The sequence below is a fragment of the Neovison vison genome, chromosome 6, assembly GCF_020171115.1.
Source record: "Neovison vison isolate M4711 chromosome 6, ASM_NN_V1, whole genome shotgun sequence".
Taxonomy (NCBI): Eukaryota; Metazoa; Chordata; class Mammalia; order Carnivora; family Mustelidae; genus Neogale; species Neogale vison.
The window spans coordinates 162,065,475-162,092,531 of record NC_058096.1 but is presented as its reverse complement, the minus strand read 5'-3'; the positions used below and the strand labels follow the sequence as shown (position 1 = coordinate 162,092,531).

The 27,057-nt window shown below is 36.6% G+C and overlaps 1 protein-coding gene across 46 annotated transcripts in view; it reads left to right on the top strand.

Annotated features, from left to right (window-relative positions):
* The window catches only part of CLASP2 (cytoplasmic linker associated protein 2), a 180,396-nt gene that overhangs the window by 45,205 nt on the left and 108,134 nt on the right, over positions 1–27,057 (top strand). For 25 of the 46 annotated variants that reach the window (XM_044252775.1, XM_044252773.1, XM_044252818.1 and 22 more), the window contains 3 exons: positions 7,888–8,034; positions 24,552–24,634; positions 26,867–26,959. In XM_044252775.1, coding sequence (XP_044108710.1) covers positions 7,888–8,034; positions 24,552–24,634; positions 26,867–26,959 — 323 coding nt within the window. Of the gene's footprint in view, positions 1–7,295; positions 7,496–7,887; positions 8,035–24,551; positions 24,635–26,866; positions 26,960–27,057 lie in introns of those variants that run through there. The other 21 variants (XM_044252774.1, XM_044252799.1, XM_044252798.1 and 18 more) reach the window with 6 other exon arrangements.

Genomic DNA, 27,057 nt, shown 5'->3' with positions numbered 1-27,057 from the left:
CAAGATACAACATCCATTTTTGATAAAAACTCTCAACAAAGTAGGTTTAGAAGGAACATACTTCAACATAATAAAAGCCATATATGAAAAACCACAGCTAGCATCATACTTAATGGTGAAAAACTGAGAGCTTTTCCCTTAAGATCCAGAATAAGAAAAGGGTGTCTACTCTCATCACTTTGATTCAACATAGTACTCGAAGTCCAAGAAAAAGAAATAAAAGGCATCTAGACTGGTAAGAGAAAAATTAAACTTTCCCTGTTTGTAAAATAACGTGATACTATATATAAAAACCTGAAAGATTCCATCATACTACTACTGGTAAATGAATTCAATCAAAGCACTAGTGACAAATGAATTCACTAAGTCACAGGATACAAAATCATTGTACAGAAATCCATTGCATTTTTCTACACTAATAATGAGACATCAGAAAGAGAAATTAAGAAAACATCCCATCTACAATTGCACCAAAAATAATAAAATACCTAGTATTAAATGTAGCCAAGGCAGTGAAAGAGCTATACTCTGAAAAACTATAAAACATTGATGAAAGAAATTGAAGGTGACACAAACAAATGGAAAGATATTCTGTGCTCATGGATTGGAAGAATAAATATTGTTAAAATGTCTATGCTCTTCAAAGAAATCTACATATTTAATACAGTCCCTTTTAAAATACCAACAACATTTTTCATAGAACTAGAACAAACAGTCCTAAAATTTGTATGGAACCACAGAAGTCCCCAAAGAATCAAAGCAATCTTGAAAAAGACCAAAACTGGAGGCATCACAGTCCCAAATTTCAAGATACACTATAAAGCTGTAGTGATCAAAACACAGATCACTGGAACAGAATAGAGAGCCCAGAAATCCATGATTATAGTCAATTAATCCTTGACAAAGGAGGCAGGTATATGCAATGGGAAAAATATAAGTCTCTTCAACAAATGGTGTTGAGATAACTGGACAGCTACATCCAAAAGAATGAAACTGGCCCACTTTCTTAGACCATACACAAAAATAAACTCAAATGCAATAAGGACCTTCCTAAAAGTGAGACCTGAAACCATGAGAATCCTAGAAGAGCACAGGCAGTAATTTCTGTGATACTGGCCATAGCAACATTTTTCTCAATATGTTTGCTAAGGCAAGGGAAACAAAAGCAAGAATAAACTGTTGGGACTACATCAGAATAAAAAGCTTATGCAGAGCAAAACAGTCAACAAAACTAAAAGACAACCTACAGAATGGGAGAAGATATTTGCAAATGGCATACCCAAGAAAGGGTTAGCATTCATTAATATGCAAAGATTACTCAGCCATAAAAACGAATGAAATGTTGCCATTTGCAACAACATGGATGGATCTGGAGAGTATAATGTTAAGTGAAATAAGTCAGAGAAAGACAAATGTCATATGATTTCCTCCTATGTGGAATTTAAGAAACACAACAAAGGAACAAAGAAAAAGACAAACCACGAAATGCTCTTAACAATGAAAACAAACTGATGGTTACCAGAAGGGAAGTGAGTAGGGAGATGGATGTAATAGGTGAAGGGGATTAAAAGTACACGCATCGGGATGAGTACTGAATAATGGATAGAATTATTGAATCACTATATTGTACACCTGAAACTAATATAACACTGTATGTTAACTGCGTCGGAGTTTTAAAAAAAAAGACAAAACATGCTAAAGCTGGACTCTTAGAATTTACTGGCTTTCAGGCATTGCAGATAAGGGATTATGGGCCAATCATTTCTCAGTGCTTGCTGAGAACAGTGTGCCATTAGTATATGAATGCAGCAAAAGGTATTCATATACCTTCTACTTGGGCTTCTTTTTATTTCTTAACATCTGCCCTATCCCACACTCTTCCTCCATCTCTCTTCTTCCCTTCTCCATTTCCCTCTTTATTTCCATCTCCTCCTGCATTCTGTCACCATCGCTTCTTCCTCCCCATCTATTATCTCCATCTTTTTCTCCTACTCTTACCAGCTACTCTCCTTTTTTTCTCCTCCTTTTCCATTTCCATCACACACATAACACATACAGCTTGCCTCTTTATTAATTTTTATCCTTTAGCACTTTTTAATAAGTTCATCTTGTTCATTTTCTGCACCAAACCATAGTAATTTCTTTTTGAAACATTGGAATAAGAACAAAGGTGTCAGTATAATCATGTTTTCTATATTTAATCCTTTTTATTCAGTAAATATTAAAGTACCTACTAAAAGTATTCCAGGTGATTTTTTTCTGATTTATCTTCCAGTTCACTTGAGCTGTATCTAATCTGTCATGCCTGCCCACTGAATTTAAATTTCATTTATTTTATTTCTAGAAGTTCTGTTCGGTTGTTTTTTAAAAATCTGAAACTTTGGGGGGCACCTGGGTAGGTTAGTCTGTTGAATGTCTGACTTCTGATTTTGGCTCAGGTCATGATCTCAGGGTCCCGGGATTGGGCCCTGCATTGGTCTCCGTGTTCAACAGGAAGCGTGCTTGAGGATTCTCTCTCCCTCTCCCTTTGCCCCTCCTCTGCTCATGTGCATATATTCTTGCCCCCCCCCCATAAAGAAATATTTAAAAACCTGTCACTCTTTAAATTTTCTGATCCCTGAAATTATTTTCAACCTTGTCTAGTAAAGCTTTTATAGTCTATGCTCGATAATTCTAGGATTTTTAGTGGATTTCTTCCTATCATCTGTTTCTGTTTATTCTTGCTTATGGTGTCTTGTTCCCTGTCGTGCACATAATATGAGGCCAGAGTCTTTTATTCCAGGAAAATTTTGCATTTGCCTTGGCTGTTGGATGGGAGTAGGAATACTACTAGTGTGAGCCTACTACGTTCCAAGGGCTTGAGTATCTTCACTTTTCAAGCAGTTGACCTTAATCAAGTACTCCTTTTGATTTACTTGTCTGGTGCTTTCTTTTGAGAAGAAGAATGAAAGGCCATAAGAAGAGAAGGGCCAGTAAAAAAAAGAAGAAGAAGAAGAAGAGAAGGCTTACTTACAGTTCACTTTAACCTTGATAGCATTGTTGTTTGGTATACCAGCATTCAGTGGGAGGAATCTACTTTAGACTCTGTCTTTTTTATGTGGGATTCAAATTCTATTCCCTTTACCTTATGAGGCCTTCAGAATAGAAATTCGAAGTACTGATTCTATTCCCCATTTCTTACAATTTTGTCAGATACTTAATTGTTTTAAAGTTGTTTTTTTTGTGTGTGTGTGTGTTTTAATGTCTATTCTATTCAGAATTTATAGTTGTTTGCCTTTGGAGTTTTGTTTCAATAACCAGAAGACTGAAGGTCTCCCTACTGTGAAATGGGTCCTAAGCATTGTTCCACATGTCAGAGTTATGGCAGTGGACAAAAGAGACAAAACTTCTTACTCTAATAGATAATACATTTCAGTGGGAAGAGTCAGATAATAAGCAAGGTAAAATATATCGGTGGTAAGTGCTAAGGAGATAAATGAAGCAGGGAGGTATAGGGATGGATCAGTAGTGTCAGGATGTTGGAAATGTTATAATTTCAGTATCCAGAGAAGACGTCACTGAGACGGTGATAGGAGAATAAAGATCTGAAGTTGGTGAGTAAACAGGGTGGCTATGAAGGGAAGAGCATTCTAGGCAAAGGGGAAAAGTGCAGAGGCCCTCATGGGAGTCTCAGCAATGAGACTGGTGGGGCTGCATTGGAGCAAAAGATGGAGAGCAGCAAGTTGGATCACGTTGGAGAAAACTACATGGTATCTAAGATCTTGCAGATACTGAAGTATTGGTAGGCCTTTTTATGGAGTCATAAGAGGATTTTGAGCAATGGTGTTAGGTGACTTTGTTTAACACAGGACATGATGTAGAAAACAAGCTCAAAAGGGCAAAGGTGGGAAGCAGGAAGAGGGTTAACTATGATACTTATCCTGGGATTTTTCTAGGTAATGGGGTTAAAGGATAAATAAGACAATGTTTCTGCTCACTTTCAGTCCAATTGCTAGTTCACTCTTAAAAGTATTATTTCGGGAAGTGCCGTATGATAAGAAATATAATTGATGTGGCCTGAATATTTTATAATTAAAATATTTTTAAGCCTAGAATATTTATAATCTCTATAAATTACAAAACATTTTTAATTTGGGGGACTTGTGGTGATGAATTCATGTTATGAATTAGCTTGTCGTCAAGAAAAGATATAACATTATTGGAAGTGGTAAGAATTTTTTCCACTCTGTAGACAAGTCCTTTTTTGATTTATGTTTTTGAAGCTTTGTTACTGGGTACATAAAAATTTAGGGTTCTGCTATTTTTTTCCCTATTGGATTGACCCCCTTTGTCATTATTAAGAGTGTCTCTGTCTCTAGTAATTCTTCAAACTTTTTTGAAGTTAAAATAGCTGCATCTACTTTCTGTTGATTGGTTTTTGCCGTAGTTTGTCATTTTACCTTTATGTGACTTTGTAAAGTGTGTCTCATTTAAGCAACCTATTTTTTAAAATTCAATATTGGTCTTTTACTTGGAATATTTAGTTCATTTACTTTTTAAGGTAGTTACTGATACATTTGGCTTCATTTTTGCCCCTTTGCCTTCTATTTCTGTTTCATCCATTTGTTTCAGTCCTTTTTGTCCCCTTCCTGGTTCTTTTCAGTTAATCAGATTTTAAAATCTATCTTGTACTTGTAGTTTATGTATACAGTTACTCTTTTTTTTTTTTAAAGATTGTTATTTCTTTGTCAGAAGAGCACAGCAGTAGGCAGAGAGAGAAGCAGGCTCCCTGCTTAGCAAGGAGCCTGATATGGGTCTCGATCCCAGGACCCTGGGATCATGACCTGAGCCAAAGGCAGGTGCTTAACCAATTAAGCCACCCAGGCATCCCTATATACAGTTACTCTTATTTTAGTGGTTACTCTAGAGCAGGGATTGGCAAACTGTTCCTTGCAAGCTAAATCCAGTACCCTCCTGATGGACATAAAATTTTATGGAGACGCAGCCACACCCATTTGTTTACATATCATGTATCACTGCCTTGGCACTACAATGGCATAATTGAGTAGCTGCAGAGAGAAACCACATATATGGTTTACAAAGCCTAAAATATTTACTCTGTAGTCCTTTATAGAAAAAAAAAAAATTGCCAACTCCTGCTGTTGAGCAGTGGCTCTTAAACTTGACCATGCGTCAGAGTTGCTGGGAAGGTTTGTTAATACACAGAATGCTGGGCCCCCATCTCCAGAGTTTCTGACTCATTAGATTTCTCTTGGGGCTGGAGAATTTGCATTTTTAAGAAACTGCCAGGTGATGTTCAGTTGCTGGTCCAGTACTGCTTGTCCTAGAGATTACTGTATATATTTGACTTACTTGATCCAAAATAATGTGTTTCCTACTTCCACAATAATGCTTCAAAGTCTTAGAACTCAGGGCGCCTGGGTGGCTCAGTGGGTTAAGCCTCTGCCTTCGGCTCAGGTGATGATCTCAGGGTCCTGGGATCGAGTCCCGCATCGGGCTCTCTGCTCCGCGGGGAGCCTGCTTCCTCCTCTCTCTCTGCCTACTTGTGATCTCTGTCTCTCAGTCAAATAAAAGAAATTTTAAAAATCTTAAAAAAAAAAAAGTCTTAGAACTCTTCAACTTTGTTTGCTTACCTCTTAGGAAGACTATTTTATAATAATTTCAAACTGGCAACAACTCAAAGATCTATCATCAGCAGAATGAATATTGCTAAATTGTGGTACACTGGATAACTATAAGCAATGAAAGTGAATCGTCAAACGTACTGTGTGAGAAGAACCTAGATACCAGAGTGGATATTATATGTTTCCTTTCATATAAGGCTCAAGAATGGGCAGAGCCAATTATGGAGTTAGAAGTCAAGACTGGTTAGTTGGCTCTGATAGGAAAAATTGATTTGGGGGAGGTCAGTGAGGGTGCATATAGGATGCTGATAATGGTCTTTTGGTCCAGAGACTGGTTACACTGCCATGTTTGTTTTGTGAAAATTCATTGAGCTGCATACTTATGATTTATATACTTTCATCTCCCTTATTTTGATAAAAAGTTAAAATTTAATTTCCCAGTAGTTTGGGAGTGTTAAGAGTTAAATTTTTTTAAGTGGTAGAGACATGTACTCTTTATTTCTTGTGTGTGTAGGAACAGAACACTGTTTCCATGGGAACTTCTGGCTACTCGGTGTTTCAGTACCTGTCTTTCTGTGGATTTGTGTGTCTACTGTGTCTCTCTTAGCTATATATATTTTTTTACATGGTGGTAGCAGAAAAGTTTATTTGGGATTGTGTTAGTGTTTTTAACAGAGCAAACATATATAGAACATAGATTTTAACTGATCTGTTCTGGCTCCCTAATAATAATATGTTAAAAAATGGGGAAAAAATGTCTTTTAACTTGAAGGTACTTTTTTCTTATAAATTGTGCTATTTAAGAAAAAAGAAAACACTTGCTGAAATTGAGGGTGGCTTTATATTGGTGTGTCTGTTTGATTTTCTTTCTTTCCAAATAGAAGTCTTACCACTTATTTGGTAAGTGGTAATTTTATAATATATTTTATAATATAATTTTAAAATATATTCAGTAGTTGGACTCCGAAGTATCCCTTTGTAGAACTGATTTCATTCTAGTTGATTTGGGTATTTGCATAGGTAAGGGGGAGCAGGTTGAGAGGAAAAGATTCTGACATTGATCCGAAGCCTGTGGTAAATCTGCTTCTCTGCCTCGCCCATCTTGTTTGTCGTGGTTGGTTTGTGCAGGGTCCTAGAGAAAACCATCTTCTCAGACGAGTAAATGCATACAGTTTGCGATTTATTTTTTCCTGTGGGAGGTGGAGGGTTCCATTTTATACAAGGAGATGATACTAGTGCGGTCATTAATAAATATTTTGAAAGGAGCTTTGGGTAGAATATTTTAGAATCATTTATGAAAGCAAATTGTTTGGTTTGGTTTCTGTGCCCTAAATAAACAGCAGATTGTAAGATTACAGAGCTAATTATGCACAGTAATGAGCACTGTGATATTCCATGTTTTACTGATGCAATAATAAGCACCACAGCAGAATGTATATTGCATAAAACCTTATTTTGTATTTGTATTAATTTTCATGTAAAATACATAAGAGAAAACAAACTTAGGTTTATAAACCTTTGTATTAAAAGCCTTTTAAATTTAGGTAAAGAATAAGGATTACAGCTGCATGGATAATTTTTTAAATACATGGAGAATTTTTACCTTTCATCTGGCAGTAGCTGCCATAAGATGATGTCACCTTGTAGCTGATTGGCTGTTACAGCACCTAGGGCAGGGAAGAGAAAGAAAAATGCCGGCACAAACCTTAGTGGTGGTTCTGTGGTTGTTTCAGTCTATTTTTGATAGAATCTTTGATTAGTACCGAATCTACTGTATTTGGCCATGTGAACCATTGGGAGCATCCTACGGTGAGGGAAATTAAGAGCTTTCAGAGGAATGAGGCGACTGATTTGCAAACGGATCTGTGATTGTAAGTTGCAGGATCTGGGTGTAAGGAATAAGGCAGGGTGTGCTGAAAGATATACTATGGGAGGAGCTGGCAGAAAATGCTCATATGAGTAGCAAAAAAAAAAAAAATGAAAATGCTTTTTACTATCCTTAGAGTTAATATATTTGGTTTTAAGTTTTGACTTGATACACAGGTAAAAAAAATAGGATAATACTCCAGTCAAATTTTAAATTATACTTGGTTTTTTTATATGGTGTTAACCAATATATAAAAGCTTATTCAAAGGAGCTTTATTTTGGATTACATCTTAGAAAATAATGATTTTACATTTGGCTTTATTTGGTTTTGAGTCTTATGGAAAATGGAACAAAGCTTAGTTCTCTTAAAATACATTTTTCTAATGCTTTGTGTAGATAAAAGCTTTGATGATGAAGAATCAGTGGATGGAAATAGGCCATCATCAACTGCTTCAGCCTTCAAGGTTCCTGCACCTAAAACATCCGGAAATCCTGTCAACAGTGCAAGGAAGCCTGGTTCAGCAGGTGGCCCTAAGGTTGGAGGTAATGTAAATCCATTTCAAATCTGATGTACATGCCTCATGCCCTTGATATGGACACACATACTTAGAACTTCAGAGGAATATGTTTATTCATGACTGCAGCATGATTGCAGATCTGGAGAGTCTGTTGCAACACACAGAAGAATATGCTGCCTTTTCAGAAATGTTTTCAAAATACTGTATATTTCTGTTTCCTGTGGATTAGTGTAGTCTTAAGAGTATTCATTTTTCAGATGTCATTTTTAAAGGGAGACATTTAAGGACGTTTTGGGATGGGGGGGGGTTGTTTTTGTTTTTAAGGACCAAGGAGGTTTTTCAGAATTTGGCTATTAATTTTCAGGTGCTGTAGTTGTTAAAGAAATACTGATTTATGTAACATTTCTATAAATTCATCTAGTAGTGAGTCTTGAATACTTCAGTGTTGAAAAAATGGTTGAAGATACTGGATATTGAATCATTTGTCACAATGGGAAATGGGTGGTGGTCAAGTAAAATTGCCTTAAAAATGGTTTCTAAATTAGATAATAATAAGTAGGAAAAAACAGTTTTTGTGAAGTTATACAACACATAGTACATTCTTTGATCACATTAGAACTGCTTCTAGCATATTGTTAATCTTTTAAAAATTTTTATGGGTTTTTTTCATATTCTGATAAGAAAGCCTTGAGTACTTTTCAGGTGCTAATTTCTGCAGGTCTTTCTGATAAAATAAATCCTATTAGAATAAGCAAGTATTTAATGCTAAAAGGACATTAGCTTCTTTCTCTTTTTCTTTCTCTCTTTCGCATCTGTGTTGGGTGTGTTTTAGTTGTAACTTGGGAAAACAGATTTTTCCTTGTTTATAATTGATAGGAAAATCGTCTTCAGAATTTTTGCTTTTCTTCTTTTTATCTATATCTCTTTTATTAAAAGCATAAAGGAAAGAAAAATAAACTGTATATTTTGACCAGATCCTGTAAGTTGTGTTCTCTTGATCTTTCTATACCACTGAACATTCATTTCAAGTCATATGTATTCTAAACACAGGAAAAATACCAAAATATTTCATTTTAACTTTTTTGTGTGCCATATAACTCTCAAGAAAGATGGTATGATATATATATACACACTTACATATCTATATGTAAACATATACAAATATTTACATAGATTCATATACATAAAAATAGGTAAATATTGTGAAATAGAAATGCCTTACTGATTTATCTGGGTATTTTGAGTGATTTACATTTTGGTATCTTCTTTTTGTTTTGCAGTTATAGGAATATATTCTTATCCAAATGTTAGTTATCATATTCTATTACATGGTATTTTCTATTATGCATTCTTATCTCTGGTAAAAAAAAGTATGATATTCTATGGTTTCTTTCTTTTGTAACAAATGGCTACCTCGAATTACTGCAAGGGAAATTTTTTTGTCTTGATTTTTGAATTAGAGATTTCTGACATACATGATATTTATTTCATGAAATGTCTTAATTAACTAAAATGAATTAATATTAAATACATGGTGATAATATATAATATTTTTTAAGTCTGAGCCATTGGTGTGTATTAGCTCTGTATTTCATGTTTTTTTCCCCTTTCTTAGATGAAAATTGAGATTGTAGTTTACCTACCAAAGCTCACTTAATTTTGATGTTAACTGAATTGATAAAATCTGATACTCTTTTTAAAGATTTTATTTATTTATTTGTAAGAGAGAGAGGAGCGAGAGTGAGCACAGGCAGACAGAGTGGCAGGCAGAGGCAGAGGGAGAAGCAGGCTCCCTGCCGAGCAAGGAGCCCGATGTGGGACTTGATCCCAGGACGCTGGGATCATGACCTGAGCCGAAGGCAGCTGCTTAACCAACTGAGCCACCCAGGCGTCCCTGATACTCTTTTTAAAGAAAGATTTTCTTTATGGCACCTCACCTTCTCTGGTTTGTTGTCCTACCAGATATGAAAATACTAGGTAGCTTTTGTGATCGTAGGCATTAATCACTAATACAGATTGTATCATCCATCTAAGCAGCAGCTCTTTTAGAAAAAAAAATAAGGGTGAGTCCCTCATTCCTTATTACCCTTTCCCTCATCCTTCTTCTTTTAGCAATTGCAGATTCATTCTGCAATTTTTTGGTTTTTGCTTTTGTTTGCCACAGCTTGTTTAGGTTCACTACCTATTTTTCTATCTAAGAAAAGAGCTACTGGCTAGAGGATATTGATACTGCTTCAGAAATTAATGCCTTTCTTGGCTCTCAGTCCTTTAAAAATTTAACTGTAGATTTTCTGTTCTTGGCACAGGCTTATTGATTTTTAAATTAGTTACAGAAAGTTTTCTTGAAGTTGTAGAATCTTGGAGAAGGAACGTTGGCATATAGTTCAATTTACTATTCAAGCATAGCAGTCCCTTTTATTATATTCCTGATAGATGACTATTAAACATATTATTAAAATAATGTGTGTGCATGAATTAAAATTTGGAACAGAAACTATCTATAGTACCACTACATGTGGGTATAATCAACTGATAAATTATGATGTAATTCTAATTGCTTTCATAATTACTTTTCCAATAATTTTTATACAGACATGTTTTCTTAGGAGGACACCAGTGGCACCATTAAATTGTTTTGTATACCTTTTCTCTTACTATTTTACCTGGAGCATTTTCTCATTATTTTAAGTTATTAATTAAAAACTATTCATAGCTAAATAATATCTAGTATTTTTTGCTGTTATAAACAATTCCATTATCCTTTTACATACATCTTTTTGCACATCTCCTCTAGTCATTTCCTTGGAATAAATTTCTCAAGCTTATTGAATTAAAAGATACAGTTATTCTTTCAGTTTGGCATAGTGTCCTCCAAGAAGGTTATAAGCCAAATTCAGTTCTGAATAAATTAATTCTATTTTATATTGCATGAAAATCTGCCTCTTTGTAACTTAAGCAAAGAAGATGAATTATTTGTTAACCTGATACTTTGAAATACTTGAAGGTTGGGTTGCCCTGTCTTTCAGTATAACTGTTCTGCTTCTGAAATAATGGGGATTCAGTCTAGGCATTTCATTTGCTACTCCTAGGTATATAATATACAGATAGGTATGAGTAGTTCCTTATTAAAGTAATATGGTAGATAGAGGAGTGGTATGTATATATTCATTGAAGCCCATTGCAGTCCACTGAGTTTAGCAAATACATTTTCAGGTAAGATTACCAAAATAAAAATAAAGTGAACTTCTTTGGAATCCTGACTGAATCTACTTTTATAGTTTGGGAGTTTATTTCTCCCAGAGATATATGTTAAGATTAAAGAGATGCATGCCATTTTTAGCAAAGTATCCTATCCAGTTAATTAAAGCCAGTAGGACCTGTGTTTATCTTTAGTGTGTGTTAGTTTTTCATTGTTCTTTGGCTCCTCATGCCAACCTGTTCTACTTATATTGTAATTGTTTGGCCTTTAAGTCAGGGAGGATCAATAAAAAGGATTGTGGGTTACTCCATACCAATACGTTATTGCCATTAAAATCCATATTATGGGGGCGCCTGGGTGGCTCAGTGGGTTAAGCCGCTGCCTTCTGCTCAGGTCATGATCTCGGGGTCCTGGGATCGAGTCCCGCATCGGGCTCTCTGCTCAGCAGGGAGCCTGCTTCCCTCTCTCTCTCTCTGCCTGCCTCTCCATCTACTTGTGATTTCTCTCTGTCAAATAAATAAATAAAATCTTTAAAAAAAAAAATCCATATTATGTTGGTGTCAAAAGTGTTACCTTTGTGCTTTACTAATTAAAGTAAGGATAAAATGAATTTTCTAATAACATTTATAACTTCATAATAGGAATTAAGGTAAACACGTTTTCTTTTCTTTTGGCTTAATGGTCTAGAATATAATTGCTGAAGGTACCTGTTTGCTTAAAATGTTTATCTCTCTAGGGAGACCTGGGTGGCTCAGATGGTTGAGTGTCTGCCTTTAGCTCATTTCATGATCTTGGGGTCCTGGGATTGAGCCCTGCATCAGGCCCCCAGCTCAGTGAGGTGCCAGCTTCTCCCTCTCTCTCCTGCTCCTCTCCCCTGCTTGTGTGCTCTCTCTTCCTCCCAGGCCCCCATCTCTGTCTCCAATGACTGAAAATGTATATTTCTATCTCTAGAGTATTTTAGGTAATAATTTTTTTTAAAATATGTTTGAGTGTTCTCACATATATTCTCTCATTTAAATCAGAACCCCTATATAGTTAGGTACCTTATTATCCTAATTTTATTGATGAGCAAACTAAAGTTTGGAGAAGTTAACTTGCACAGGGTCGTGCATCTAATAAGTGCATTAAGCACAGAAAGTACTTGTCTATAATGCTATGCACTCTAATCTCACCAAGTAAATAAGTATTCTAGATCTTTAGCTCTGAAATTATAATCTATAGTAATGATCACTACCTTTCAACATCCATAAATCCATCTTAAAGCTCAATTAGTATGATTCTCATTAAAATAGAACATTTGAAAATAAAGCAACTTGAAGTTTTGTCATTTTAAGTAGAAATGCTTTTTAGTATTTTCTTGTTGAAATCACCCTCCTGTACCAATAACTTTGACTTCTATTCTTTTTCAAATACAGAGATTGAATTAGATGGTAATATAATTGTTATTGTTTGTAATTTGCACCAGATTTTGAGATTAGTTTTTTACTGAGGCTTATATGGAGACACGTTGTTGGCTAAATCATTAGTTCTCAGAGTTCTGTTGTTTTCCCTCACTTGCTCATTCATTCAGGTAGACAGCATTTTCTCTCTGTGGTTTTCAACTAATGTCAAAGACTGCTTTAAAATAGTTTTAGGGGCGCCTGGGTGGCTCAGTGGGTTAAAGCCTCTGCCTTCGGCTCAGGTCATGATCCCAGGGTCCTGGGATCGAGCCCCGCATCGGGCTCTCTGCTCAGCAGGGAGCCTGCTTCCCCCTGTCTCTCTGACTGCTTCTCTGCGTACTTGTGATCTCTGTCTGTCAAATAAATAAATAAAATCTTAAAAAAATATAGTTTTAATTCTTATAATTAAGTAACTACTGTGTTTTCAAATCCAGGAGTACTTAGTCATCTTTTTGATATATTTGTATTACTTCATTTATGTCTGATATAAGATTTTATTAAGAATGTCCAAATATCTATTTTCCATGCTAATCATTCACATTTTTTTCCCATCTTGCAAACAAAAAAGTTGATTTTTTGGGGCCGCTGCCTTCGGCTCGGGTCATGATCTCAGGGTCCTGGGATCGGGTCCCACGTCGGGCTCTCTGCTCAGCGGGGAGCCTGCTTCCTCCTCTCTCTCTCTCTCTGCCTGCCTCTCTGCCTACTTGTGATCTCTCTCTGTCAAATAAATAATAAAATCTTTATTAAAAAAAAAAAAAAGAAATAAAGGTCACCTGGATGGCTCAGTCAGTTAAGCATCTGCCTGTGGCTCAGATCATGATCGGCAGGGCGTCTGCTTCTTCCTCTCCCTCTACCCCTCCCCCGCTTGTGCATGCACGAGTACTCTCTCTCAAATACATAAATAAAATCTTTTTTTTTTTAATTAAAGATCAGGGGCACCTGGGTGGCTCAGTGGGTTAGGGCCTCTGCCTTTGGCTCGGGTCATGATCTCAGGGTCCTGGGATCAAGCCCTGCATTGGGCTCTCTGCTCAGCAGGATGCCTGCTTCTCCCCCCAACCTCTTCCTGCCTCTCTGCCTACTTGTGGTCTCTTTTTGTCAAATAAATAAATAAAATCTTTTTTAAAAAAAAAAAATAATAAAATAAAAAATAAAAAAGTAAAGATCTTGAGAATCAGTATATATTTAATAAAAGAAATCTCAGATAATTTAGTGTTTAATCTTGGAAATCAATTTTTTAACCGGTAAACCTCAATTTCTTGCTTTTGAACTTTATATAAAACCAAATGAGTTTTCTGTTTGTGCATTTTGTTTTGTTTGTTTTCTTCTCTTCTTCTCCTAATGTAAGGAAAGATACTAAATCAGAATGTTTTAGCCCTTTAATCTTAAAGATTATCTGGCCCTAATTCAGGTGAAGAGACTGAGCCTTGGAGAGTTAAATGATGTATCTAAGATAAAGTTACAAACAGAGATGAAACAAGAACCCAGTGGTTGGCCAGAGGCTTTTTCTTTGATCATCTCTGGGTCATCTCCTATCCAGTACTGGGTCATCTCCTATCCAAAAATATGTGATACATATTTTTATCCTATATATCAAAACACTATTATTGACATTTAGAAATTAGGGATTGGCCAATAGCCTTTCTCTGTTAAATTACAATGAATGCCACATCTTTCACTATCCATCATAAGAACCCTGGTGCTATCTTTTTTTTATTTTTTTTTTTTAAGTTTGATTTATTTATTTGAGAGAGATTGGGGTGAAGGAAGGCAGAGGGACAGGGGGAGAAATCCTCAAGTGGACTCCCCACTGATTGCAGAGGCCGACACAGGGCTCAATCCCAGGACCCTGAGATCATGACCTGAGCCAAAATCAAGAGTCAGTCAGTCCCCTGCCTGCGCCATCCAGGCACCCCTGGTGCGGTCTATCTTAACTTTAGTTTCAAAGTGGGAAGATTCAAGTAATTGAACAGGTTTGATATGTATCCTTCCACATTTTACTCCATGTTCATTTATGTAGGTACTCAGATTTTGTTTGCCCATACTAAACACACTAGTAAAACACTTTGCAGCTTCCTTTTTTTCACAGAGCATTCATTCTTCAACATCAATAATGACAGCTCTCACATCCTTTTGATAGCCATGTGTATCCCACATTATTGATATAACAGGATATAATAAACTTTTCACAAGTCAGGGTCATTCATGTTGTCTACGGTTTTATGCCATTACAAAGAATGCTGATCTCCATGTACTTATTATACTTGGAATTCTGGTGCTTCTAATCTGTGGAATAGATTCCTCCTAGTGTTCAATTAAAGATTGGGTGTGGTTTTTATTCAAGACATTATTTTCCCTTTTCCAGCATTGAATGTAACAGCCTTGTTAATTGCTGTCATTTTGATAGGTGAAGAATTGTGCTTTTTGGTTTTAATTTGCACTTTTCCATCCACCTATCCATCTGACCAACAGCTAGCGAATGTTTTCTGAAAGCTTTTAGCATGTTCCTGCTTTTGTAACCTATGGAAATGTCAGTGAACCGGGAAAGAAAAAAAAAAAAAGACCCTGCCTTCCTGGAGTTTTTATTCTGTTGAGGTTCAGAAATTTAAATTCGTTAATTAAGTGAGCATATCCTCTTCTGCAAATTACATGTTGTTGTTCCTTTCCCATCTTTTAATTGGGCTGTTTTATCTTCCCGTCAGTCTGTTACAGTCTTTTAAATATTCAGATTTTTTATTCTTTTGTTAAAAGTCTTAAATATTTCCTCAGTGTCTCCTTTGTCTGTGGCATTTTACATCAAATCTTAAAAGTTTTTGTTGTGGTAGGTAACCACTGTTCTGTTCTGGTAATATCTGTTCTGTTCATTATAACTTCCAAATTTCCTGTCCTGAGTAAAAAGGACTATTGTCCAGTCCCAAGGCTATGCAAATGTTTTCCAGTTTATTCAAAAACATTATTTTACATTTAATTTGTTCAATATATCTGGAGTTTATTTTTATATAAAGTAACAATATATCCTTTTAATTTATGTTCTTAATGCATGGCAAATTAATGTCCATGCAATTAAAGAAAACATTCTTTACTTCGTTTAATGAGTACTGTCATATGTATTTCAGTTCTTTGCTGTAGTTTCTTTTCTTGTTTTCCAGATCTATATCTCTGTAACCATAGTGCATGGTTTCCCAAACTCATTACTAAGAAAAATTTTGAGGATATAACCAAGTTGACAATGCAGTGAACACTCATGACCTAGATTGAATAACTAGTGTTTGCCATATTTGTTTTAACTCTCTGTATAAATACATTCCCACACCCATTCTTTTTTTATCTCAGCAATTGGAAAGTAAGTTATAGACGTTATGACATTCCAGCCATAAATATTTAATATGCTCCTCCTAAGACTTTAAAGTATGCTGCATTATATCCATAATATCATTATCATATGCAAGAAGGTTCCATAATGTGTATAAAACAGTCACATTACCAACTTTTATACCCATAACATTGATACATTTTTTGAAGAGTCTAGGCCAGTTGTCTTAGATGGTCTGGGTTCTGGATTTGTCTGATTTCTTTGTGGTATTATTTAACTTGTTCCTTCTGGCCCTTGTATTTTTTGTAAATTTTTTTTTTTTTAAGATTTTATTTATTTACTTGTCAGAGAGAAGAGAGCACAAGCAGGGGAAGAGACAGGCAGAGGGAAGAGGGAGAAGCAGCTTTCCCACTGAGCAAGGAGCTCAGTGTGGGACTCCCATCCCAGGACCCTAAGATCATGACCTGAGCCAAAGGCAGATGCTTAACTGACTGAACCACCCAGGTGTCCCTATTCTTTGTAAATTTTTATACTATATGCTCAACGTCCTTTCAAGCTCTTCCATTTTGTATTCAAATTTCCTGAAGTATCCTAAGAATTTTTTTTTCTTTTTTTTAATCCTAAGAATTTTTTTACAAGTGATTCTTTGAGGCCAGGAAGAATTTTTAGTTTTTTCATTCAAGAATGCCCTCTTTTGTTGGTATGATGAAATGGCAGCTTCTTTATTAAATGATACCTGAGGGGCTTTCTGCTTCTAATTCTGCAGTAGCATCTTATTATAGTAAGTATTACAGTACATTTTCTCTTTCTCCCTTTCCTTTATCCACCAAGCTTCAAAGGGATAGCTCTCCTTTCTAAGTGCTACTTACCTAGGGGTTTTGGGGGGAATCTTAGTAGAGGTCTGCATTCCACCACTATCGGGATCTTCGTCCTCCATACAGTTTCCTCTGATTTTTCTCTCTGTGAGGACTCTGTAGTTGACATTGCTGACCTTGGGTGTCATATTTTCCCCTGTTTACTTGTAAACTGAAGTTCGAAGTGTTATTAGTCTTCTCTTAGTTGTATTGTAAGTATGTGCTATGGGTAATTTTATTTGCTCTTCTTTTTGGTCTCTAGTTTTTGGAGTATGTGGTTTTGGAGTATGTGGTTGAATATTTTATTTGAATTTGGATAACTACCATCTCCCAAGGGAATAAAAATGTCTATTGTAAGTTTTAATATTTAGTAAGGAAGTGCCTTTTTTCTTGATAAACCTTTATCTCAGCATTTTGTTGAATTTTATGACATTATTATTTTCATAGTTTCTACTTTCAACATTGATCTGAATTACTTCTTTGTCATGTATCAAAGTTTTATAATATTTGTGGACCATTTTTTGAAGTCTCTGTTTTGTTCATTTGGTTAATTGGTCTGTTCCTGCACTAATATCACATGGTCATAATTAGCTTTATAAATCTTAATAGCTGGTAGGTCAGATACTTCCTCCCCCAAATTCATCTGTTTGTTCCTTATGTCTTTTGTTGATTGGTATCTTTGTAATTCTGTCTGTATTATTTCTTTAAATGTTATATTCATGTACGTTTTATAGTCTATAACTGGACAATATCTATAGTGCTAAATCTGTTATTTCTTACCTGTGACTCTTAGTTCATAATGGTTTGCCCTGTGTATTTGAACTTTGTGAACTCATTGTTTGAAGGGAGTTCTTCAGGCCTAAACTGGGAATTGTGGAAGCTTTTCTTCAGATATTAATCCTGCTCAAAACTGGGGAATCAGGGACCCCTCCAGCCTTTCCTAGGCCTTGTCTCAACTCAAGAATCCCAGGTTACTCCTCCCCACCTGTTGGCTGGGGAATCCACTCTTGGATGGGAAGAGTTGCAAAGTCACATTTTGAAAGGAGCATTGAAGAATGTGAGGATTTGTTACCACCATCCTTCTAAACAACCTATTGCAGTTTGTCCTCTGACCACAAAATTCACATGCCTTTCACATACAAGATACACTCAGAAACATTTCTCAGAAGTTTCCACTCACTTAAAGCATCAGGTTCAAAGTCCATGATCTTGTAGTCTGCATCGGGTCACATGCAAGAGTTCTCTGGTGTGCCTGCTCTCCATCCAGAGGCTAATGAACTAAAAAGATATCTTACTTGCACCCCAAATGCTCAGTATACAATGGTGGTATCAGGACAGAGTATCCATAATAGGCATTCCATTCAAGAAGGGGAGGAATAAGGGTGCCTGGGTGGTTCAGTTGAGTTGGCTCAGGTCATGATCCCAGATTCCTTCATCAGGCTTCCTATAGGGAGCCTGCTTCTCCCTCTCCCTCTGCCTGTTCCCTGCACCAGAGCTCGCTCGCTCGCTCTCTCTCAAATAAATAAAATCTTTTTTTTTTTTTTTTAAATGATGTGTGATGGCTCAGTGGGTTAAGTGAATGCCTCCGACTTGCGTCATGATCCCAGGGTCCTGGGATTGAGTCCTGCAGGCTCCTTGCTCAGTGGGCAGCCTGCTTCTCCCTCTACCTGCCGCTCCCCGACTTGTGCTCTCTCTCTCACTCTCTCCGTGACAAATAAATAAATATAATCATTTTTTAAAAATAAATTAAAAAAAAAAAAAAAGAAAGGGAGGAACATTCACTGACATAGCAGTTTTCAAATCCAACAGGAACCTGTTGTAAGGTTCCCTTACTTCAGGGATGGTAAATGTTTCTTTGATGAATGTTTCATTCTCTCTTTGGGTGTGGTTCTCTAAACCAGTGTTTTCCTCTGTTCTTGGTTCTGCACTGAACTCTGGGTTCTGCCTCCTGAAATACTTCCTTCTTTTGCATAAAAACTGTGTTGCCACTGTGCATATCTTATTCAGCCCTACTTGAAAGAAGGCTCTTACTTTAAACTGTCTCTGTTTTTTGGTAGCAGTCTTCAGAAGCACTGGTAATGCTCTCATTGGTTAATTCTCTTTAAAAATTATGGTGCTTAACCCTCCTACACTGTTGGTGGGAATGCAAGCTGATACAGCCACTCTGGAAAACAGCATGGAGGTTCCTCAAAAAGTTGAAAATAGAGCTACCCTACGACCCAGCAATCGCACTACTGGGTATTTACCCTAAAGATATAAATGTAGTGATCCGAAGGGGCACGTGCACCCAAATGTTTATAACAGCAATGTTCACAATAGCCAAACTATGGAAAGAACCTGGATGTCCATCAACAGATGAATGGATAAAGAAGAGGTGGTGTCTATCTGCAATGGAATACTATGCAGCCATCAAAAGAAATGAAATCTTGTCATTTGCAACGACGTGGATGGAACTAGAGAATATTATGCTGAGCGAAATAAGTTAATCAGAGAAAAGCAATTATCATATGACCTCCCTGATAGGAGGAATTTGATAGGCAGGGCGGGTTGTTTCAGGGTAGGGAAGGAAAAAATGAAACAAGATGGGATTGGGAGGGAGACAAACCATGAGACTCATAATCTCACAAAACAAACGAGGGTTGCTGAGGGGTAGGGGGGTAGGGTAAAGGTGGTTGGGTGATGGACATTGAGGAGGGTTTGTGCTATGGTGAGTGCTGTGAAATGTGTAGGCCTGATGATTCACAGACCTGTACCCCTGGGGCAAATAATACATTATATGTTAATAAAGAAAATAAGAATTATGGATTTTATATGAATTTTATTGGGATTTAAGCCATAATAACCCCCTAATGTTTATCATTTATTTTTCTCTTTAGGCTAGTCTCTTTATTCTAGCATAAGAAGAACCTGCTCCTTTCCAGTTCTAAGACTTGTTCTCCTTGTTTCTATATCTGAAATATATTGCTTTACCCTTTGTCTCACTCACCTTTGTATCTGATACTTTATCTTATTAGTTGTTAAGGACTAAGTAGAATGAATTTTCTCTTTATACTTAAACCTTTAAGTAATATTTTGTAATTTCTGAGAGTGCCTACCCTAGTCAGTCTAGCATACTAGAAACCATGCTATCTCATAAATGCCAGAAGCCTCTAATCTCAATCACTCCACCCCCACCCCCAGTCCCCATCAAGTGAATAATAGTTTAGGGTGAGTTCTAGAGCAGGGATCAGCAAATTGGGTCATGGGCCACATGCAGCCAACACTCTGTTTTTGTTCTATGCATGAGCTTAGAAATTTTTTTACATTTTTAAATGATTAAAAATATTCAAAAGAAGAATAATACTGTATGACATGTGAAAACTATATGAAATTCAAATTTTAGTGTCCATAAATAGAGCTTTATTGGAATACAGCCTTACTCATTCATTTACATGTTGTCTGTGGCTGCTTTCATGCTACAGTGGCAGAGTTGAGTAATTGCATCGGAAACCATATGGCCCACAAGTCTGAAATACTGTTTGGCCCATTACAGAAAAAATTTACTGACCTCTGTTTTAGAGTAGTTAGGCAACGGAACAAAGCTGTTCTGTTGTGTTTTTGCCCATTAATATCTTCTAGTGTGATAATTAACCCAGTTATATTTAAAAGAGCTTTAGTCAAGCTGGAAGCCAGCATTGCTCATCCCTTCAGCCCTGTAGCCTCTACTTGTGCTTCTGCTCTCAAACTTACTTTATTTAAATACATCGCTGCTTTGTGTATGCACTCACTGTCCTTTTCTTGCAGTAGTATTTAACGTTAGAGGCCATCACTTGTTTTGACTCTCTGCCTATGGTATTCATTCTCCTTCCTGGTGCTAAAAGTATTTTATAGTATTTCTTAGGTGAACTTTAAAGCTGTATCAGAAAATGGAATAATACTTGTGAGAATGAACAGTTTATTCAGCAGATTATTCCCCTGTGCAGAGATCTTTTTTCTACTTTTCTTAGCCACAAAATCAAAACCAAAGGGAGGGGAAACATTAGGCAAACTAGGATTGTAAAAAGGCTTACTTGTAGTACATATAATAGATAAGCAGGGCCAACCTCAACATGTCCTGTCTTTACACTATTCACATACCCAGTATGCTCCCATTAGCAGCAGTTCTGCTTATACAAAATGATTCTCAAAGGTAAGAGTGAGATAGATTGGGGTCAACTCTTTAAAACCATGCAAGTTCTTGTGAAATTTGGTAATGTCCATGTCCAGGTTTAGAGACCTAATTGTCGCTTCTGAACTGGTCATAAGGCTGCATTTAGTGTATTTGTAGCCTTTTTTTCTCTGCACCTTCTGCAGGACTTTTAAAAGCCATTTAATTTCTATTCTATCTACTCTCCCCCCTGGGTTATTTGTCCCTACTTATAAGACATAACTCACTGGGTAATAAAACTAAGGCATTATGATCAAAGTGAATTGTGACTTTTAAAGTTAGGCTTTCCTATGCATGTTCTTAGTCAATTGCACATTATTGTGGCTTTATTCGGGATTTGCTAAGAAGCTTTGCATTCCCTTGAAGGTGTTTGACATTGTGTTGTGGCTGGTGGGTTAATGTGTTGGAGTTAACATTATAGTTTGCATTTGATACCATTTGTGAACTGCCTGTAAGCTGTAATAACTCTTCATATTGATCTCCCCTTCACTTTCCCATTCCTCTGTAAAACTTTCTTTCTTCCACATTTGAGCACATCGATGTTGTCTTTTGGCTCTGTTCTGGTACATTTGCACAGGTCTCCTCCACCAGTGGCTGCCTCCTCAAAGCTTACCTAGTGATTCCACTTGTTACTATAACAAAGTTATTTGCAAGAAGTGGTATATAAGTGAACAGACTATAGTTAATGAATGTGTAAAGAAAGCTGTACTGTGTTGAATGTTTAAGAACTACTTGATAAGGACAAGTCCCTAAAGAAATTTCTGTTCAGTGGCCTGGGATGGGCAAGACAACTGCAAAGATTGGGAAGAAATTATAAAAATATAGGCTTCTGCTTTCCTGTCAGGGAACCCATTGTCAAAACAAACTCAGTGGTGCTTAGCCAGCTCAGTCAGAAGAGAGAGGTGCTGTCGATCTTGGGGTCTTGGGTTTAAGCCCCACATTGGGTATAGAGATTACAAAACAAAACAAAAACTTAAAAAAAAAAAAAAAGAGGGTACCTGGGTGGCTCAGTGGGTTAAAGCCTCTGCCTTCAGCTCAGGTCATGATCCCAGGGTCCTGGAATTGAGACCCGCATCAGGCTCTCTGCTCAGCAGGGAGCCTGCTTCCTCCTCTCTCTCTGCCTGCCTCTATGCCTACCTGTGATCTCTGTCTGTCAAATTTAAAAAAAAAAAAAAAAGAAAGAAAGAAAGAATCCTGTATAAGAGTTTGATAAATGAATGTAGTATAAGATGTTAAGATATCTTATTTTCTATTTCTTTACTTAAGCTATTTATTTTCATGTAATCTATTATTAGTACTGATCTCGAGAATGGAGTCAAAAGTTTTATTGTTACTGGATTTTCTATAATATTTAGGGAATAACTAATTTATTTACGATCGTAAATTAATTTCCTACGGCAAGCATGCATTCATGCCTCTTTTAGTTTATTGTCACTGCTTTTAATTTGTAGTTTTTTATTGTCTTACAACTTTGTTACATTGTTCTAAGGTCCATCTCTTAATACTGTTAAAATTCAAAAAGATGATCTTCAAAGGTTTTTGTTTTTTTTAGGATGAGAAGCTTCTTACATACCTTTGGAAATCTTTATAGTGTTCTTTTTTTTATTAGGATGGTGTTAATTTTTTTATTTTTTTTTTTAAGATTTTATTTATTTATTTGTCATAGAGAAGCGAGAGCGAGCACAGGCAGACAGAGTGGCAGGCAGAGGCAGAGGGAGAAGCAGGCTCCCTGCCAGGCAAGGAGCCCGATGTGGGACTCGATCCCAGGACGCTGGGATCATGACCTGAGCCGAAGGCAGCCGCTTAACCAACTGAGCCACCCAGGCGTCCCAGGATGGTGTTAATTTTTTAAATTCAGTTTGAAAATAATATTTCCTTTGGTAGGTGATAAACCTAATTGGGGAGATATTTAGCTTTTTAATTGGATAGATTTTTAAGCTAATTATCTCTTAGGATATACATCTTGTGTGGTTGAAATAGATTTCAGTGTGTTAAATTACTACCACGAAGAAGTAAATATATAGAGTTAGAAACTAAGTACTACCTGTATCAGCCAGGGTTCATTTAGGAGACAGGAACCACAGGGGCACCAGGGTGGCTTGGTTGGTTAACCGTCTCAGTCTTGGTTTCAGCTCAGGTCATGATCTCAGACTGTGATACTGGCAACGCATTGGGTTCCATGCTCAGCATGGAGTCTGCTTGAGATTCTCTGCCACTGCCCCCCATTCGTGTGCGCCTGTGTGCACACATGCTCTCTTTCTTTCTGAAATAAGTAAGTCTTTAAAAATAACTGTTGTGGTTTCTTTTAAGATTTTATTTATTTGAGAGAGAGCAAACACAAGTTGGGGGAGGGGCAGAGGGAGAGGCAGAGAATCCCAAGCAGACCCCTGCAGAGCACAGAGCCCTTACATGAGCTCTGTTCTACAACCCTGAGACCATGACCTAAGCTGAAATCAAGAGTTGGACGCTCAATAAATTGAGCGTCCAGGCTCCCCAACCGTTATTTTTACAGAGAGAATTTAATATGAAGAATTGTTAAATGGGTATGGTAAATTAAAAATGCAGAAAGAGAACACTAAAATGTCATGGAGGTAGTAATTATAGTCAACAGCTCCTACTCCTAGAGCTGGAAGAACAAAATGAGGAGGTTAAAACTTAGAGGTGGGACCCCTGCAGAGCTGTGGCTCAGACCTCTGTGAGGAGTACTAGCAGACTGGCGTTTCTGATGGGGCTGAGAGCTGCATCAGTGACGGTTAGAAAAACTGCAACAGCGATCAGGTGCTGCTAACCAAAAGGCGTCTCCTGCCAGAGTTGCTAGGGTTTTACAGACAAGAACAGGAAGCCAGAAGGAGCATGTCCCTTCTTCTGTCAACTTCCATCTTTTTTTTTTTTTATCAACTTCCATCTTTTGAGCACCCCTGTTAATAGAGTTTAACAGGAAGCCATTAGAATGAGCCGAAAAATGGTTTACTCAATCCTAGGTGGACCCAGCATCACTGAATATGAAAGAGCAGAAAGTTGCTTAATTACTCGCTCTTAAACAGCTACTATCTATAAATTTTACATTTTTATTGCCTATGTACAATAATGGACGATTTGTTTGCATATTTAAATTTAATTTCAAGGTCCTCATCTCTTTCACATTTGCTTTCCTGAACACTGCAGCATACATGGATCCTCTGCTCTGTTACTCGCCATCATCTATTGACATTTAGTGTCATTTAAAATTGCCATTAACCTTTTTAAATGATTATTTTTCCACCTTATTTCTTGTGTACTTAGCACTTCACTGAATAAGGATAGAAGGGCTCTGTTCCTACTGTTTGAAGTTTACAACTAGCCTACCTTAGTACTTACAGAGAATTAATCAGCTATTGCTGTGGACCTTGACTTTCCTGAAAGATGGTGATGTTTTTTTTAATGCTGTCTTATAAAATGGAATGTCCCTCAAAATTAGTGCCTTTGTTGATATTAAAGGAGTTATATTTTTCACATTTTCTTTGGTGCTAACATGCTTAAAATTAAACTTAAAAAATTAATTTTCTTTTGATTAGCAGGTGCTTCTAAAGAAGGAGGTGCTGGAGCAGTTGATGAAGATGACTTTATAAAAGCTTTTACAGATGTCCCTTCTGTTCAGGTAAGGATACTAGTAAAGTGGCATTCCCTATGAATAATGGTTACATCTGTTCATAAGATTATTTTTGTCCCTTTTGAAAAATTCTTTTTTTCCTTAAATGACTATGTAAGTAAAATACTTGGTTTCTTATTACCAAGCTGTTATTTGTTGGCACAATTAGATTTTCAAATGATTTTTTTCAGGTTAAAATGGAATCCATGATGAATTATGACATTGCAATGTTCAACTACATGTACTTTTTTAAAGTTGTTTTTAATACATTGTTCTTCCCTTATTTGTTTCATTTTATTTTGGTTTTACCTCCTACCTTTTTGTCCACTTTATCTCTGTCTCCTTTACAGGCATACTTTTCTCTACTTGCCTGTTGAATATTGGAATTTCTTAGGGGTCAGTTGTGGGTCCTCTCCTCTCCATTTTATTACTGAGTCGCTTCCTTCAGACCCATGGCTTCAGCTCCTGCCTTTACATAGATAATGCATTTCTCTTGAGTGCCAAAATAATTTCTCCACTGATAGTTTACCTGACATGTCCTTATAGGTGTCTCAGAGGCATCTCAGATTCAACTCTTACAAATTTGTGCTTCTAGTGTTTTGTATGTGGAAACCATTACTTACTCCACTTGTAAAAGTCAGAGATCTAGGACTTACTCTAGTGCATTAGGTTTCTAACTTATTAGTATTCATACTTCTTTTGCTTATATTATCTCCTAAAAGAATGTTTGAAAAGTTGTGTACCCTTTCGCCAAAGTAAATTTTTGACTTTTCTCTTTTTCTCTTGTTGGAGAAGGGGGAGCCTTAAACTATATTCCAGAGCAATGCATCATAATAAGATTCAGAGTGGCAGAGGGGCGTGCCTGCCTTCTGAATTGGGCAGAGGGGCTGTTGTGAGAGGAGCTGGGAGGCAGGAAAAGAACTGGCTCAGAATCCTCCAGCAGTCATTCTCTAACAGAATGTTATCTTGACCCCCTTCTACCTCCTCACCTTATCTCCTGCCCTGGCTCTCCTTTGTACTGTTGTTGGGGGTGGGGGTTGTTTTAAGTGAAAGGGGAAATTAATGGCTGTTGAAAGTGAAAAACTCTTTTGATGAACGTATCTGTTATTACTTGGATGGTATCACCAGGACTTCCTTTCATTCCATCTCTCATTTCTGGGTTCCTCTACATGGTCTTCCCTCGTGGTCAGCAACATGGCTGCAACTGTTTGAGCCTCACACCTTTCTCTGCCCTCTGCGTCTTTTTTGATTGATCCTGTAAAATTTGTGAGAATTCTTCTGATTTAACTGACTTAAGTCACATGCCCACCTCTGAACCTTTGTGATGTGGAGAAATAATGTGTACCAATTGATTATGGTTTGGTCATTGGCTCTTCCTCTGGCCCTCTTTGCACTTTTTACTCCTGTGCTTCGGCCTTCTTTCACTTTCCTCTGTCACAGAGCCTTTGCACATGCTGTCCACTCTAAGGAAGACTAATCTCCCTGCTTTGCCTGATGATGATCCCTCCTTTTTTGGCTCTCAGTTCAAGCTTGACTCTTAACTAGTTCGCACCTCCTATATAGACTTTCATGGAATTGTAATTGTCTTTGGCAGTACTTTCTATTTGCAGTTTTATATCTTTTGATTAATTTTTTTCTCTCCCTGACTGGATTATAAGCTCCATAAGACAAAGACCATGCCTATTTTTCTTGTCTTAATATCCCTGATGCCTGGCATAATGCATCCCTGTTATGTAAATATATTTAAGTGAGTGAAAGGATAATAGTATTTTTGGCAAACAGTTGACTCCTGAGGAAACAATGCATGTAACTATCCTGGCTATAGTGTGGGGGAGCTAACCTAAATCATGTCCTTTTGCAATAGTGTACAAGTATATGAATGCAGTAGGTACATGCCTGAAGTCATTTTGAGAAAATAGGCCTATTATTAGTTCTTAGGATATTTGCATCACGTTTTTAAATGACAAAGCATTTTTAAGAGTATATCTGAAGTTAGTCATGAACAGAGAAATAGCACAAGGGTAACAGGTAAGGAAGATAATACATTTTCCATTAATAATGGTTCTAGTTATTTTCTAGATTATTTTCTGTTTTCTAGTTATTTCTAATTATTTTCCATTGATAATGGTTCTAATAATGGGAAATAACCTTATTACTTGAAAGAGTGCTATATACATTGGGGCGTAGCTTTGATATTTCTTACAGCAAGAAATATTAATGTTATAACTTTGTATCTTTAAGATCTATTCTAGTCGAGAACTTGAAGAAACATTAAATAAAATCAGGGAAATATTGTCAGATGACAAACATGACTGGGATCAGCGTGCCAATGCAGTAAGTTTTTTTATTTTGTTATCCTTCTCTTTGTTTTTTTAATATTCCCAAAACATTGGAATTCAGTAATATTACTACATGGTATTTGCTAATGAAAT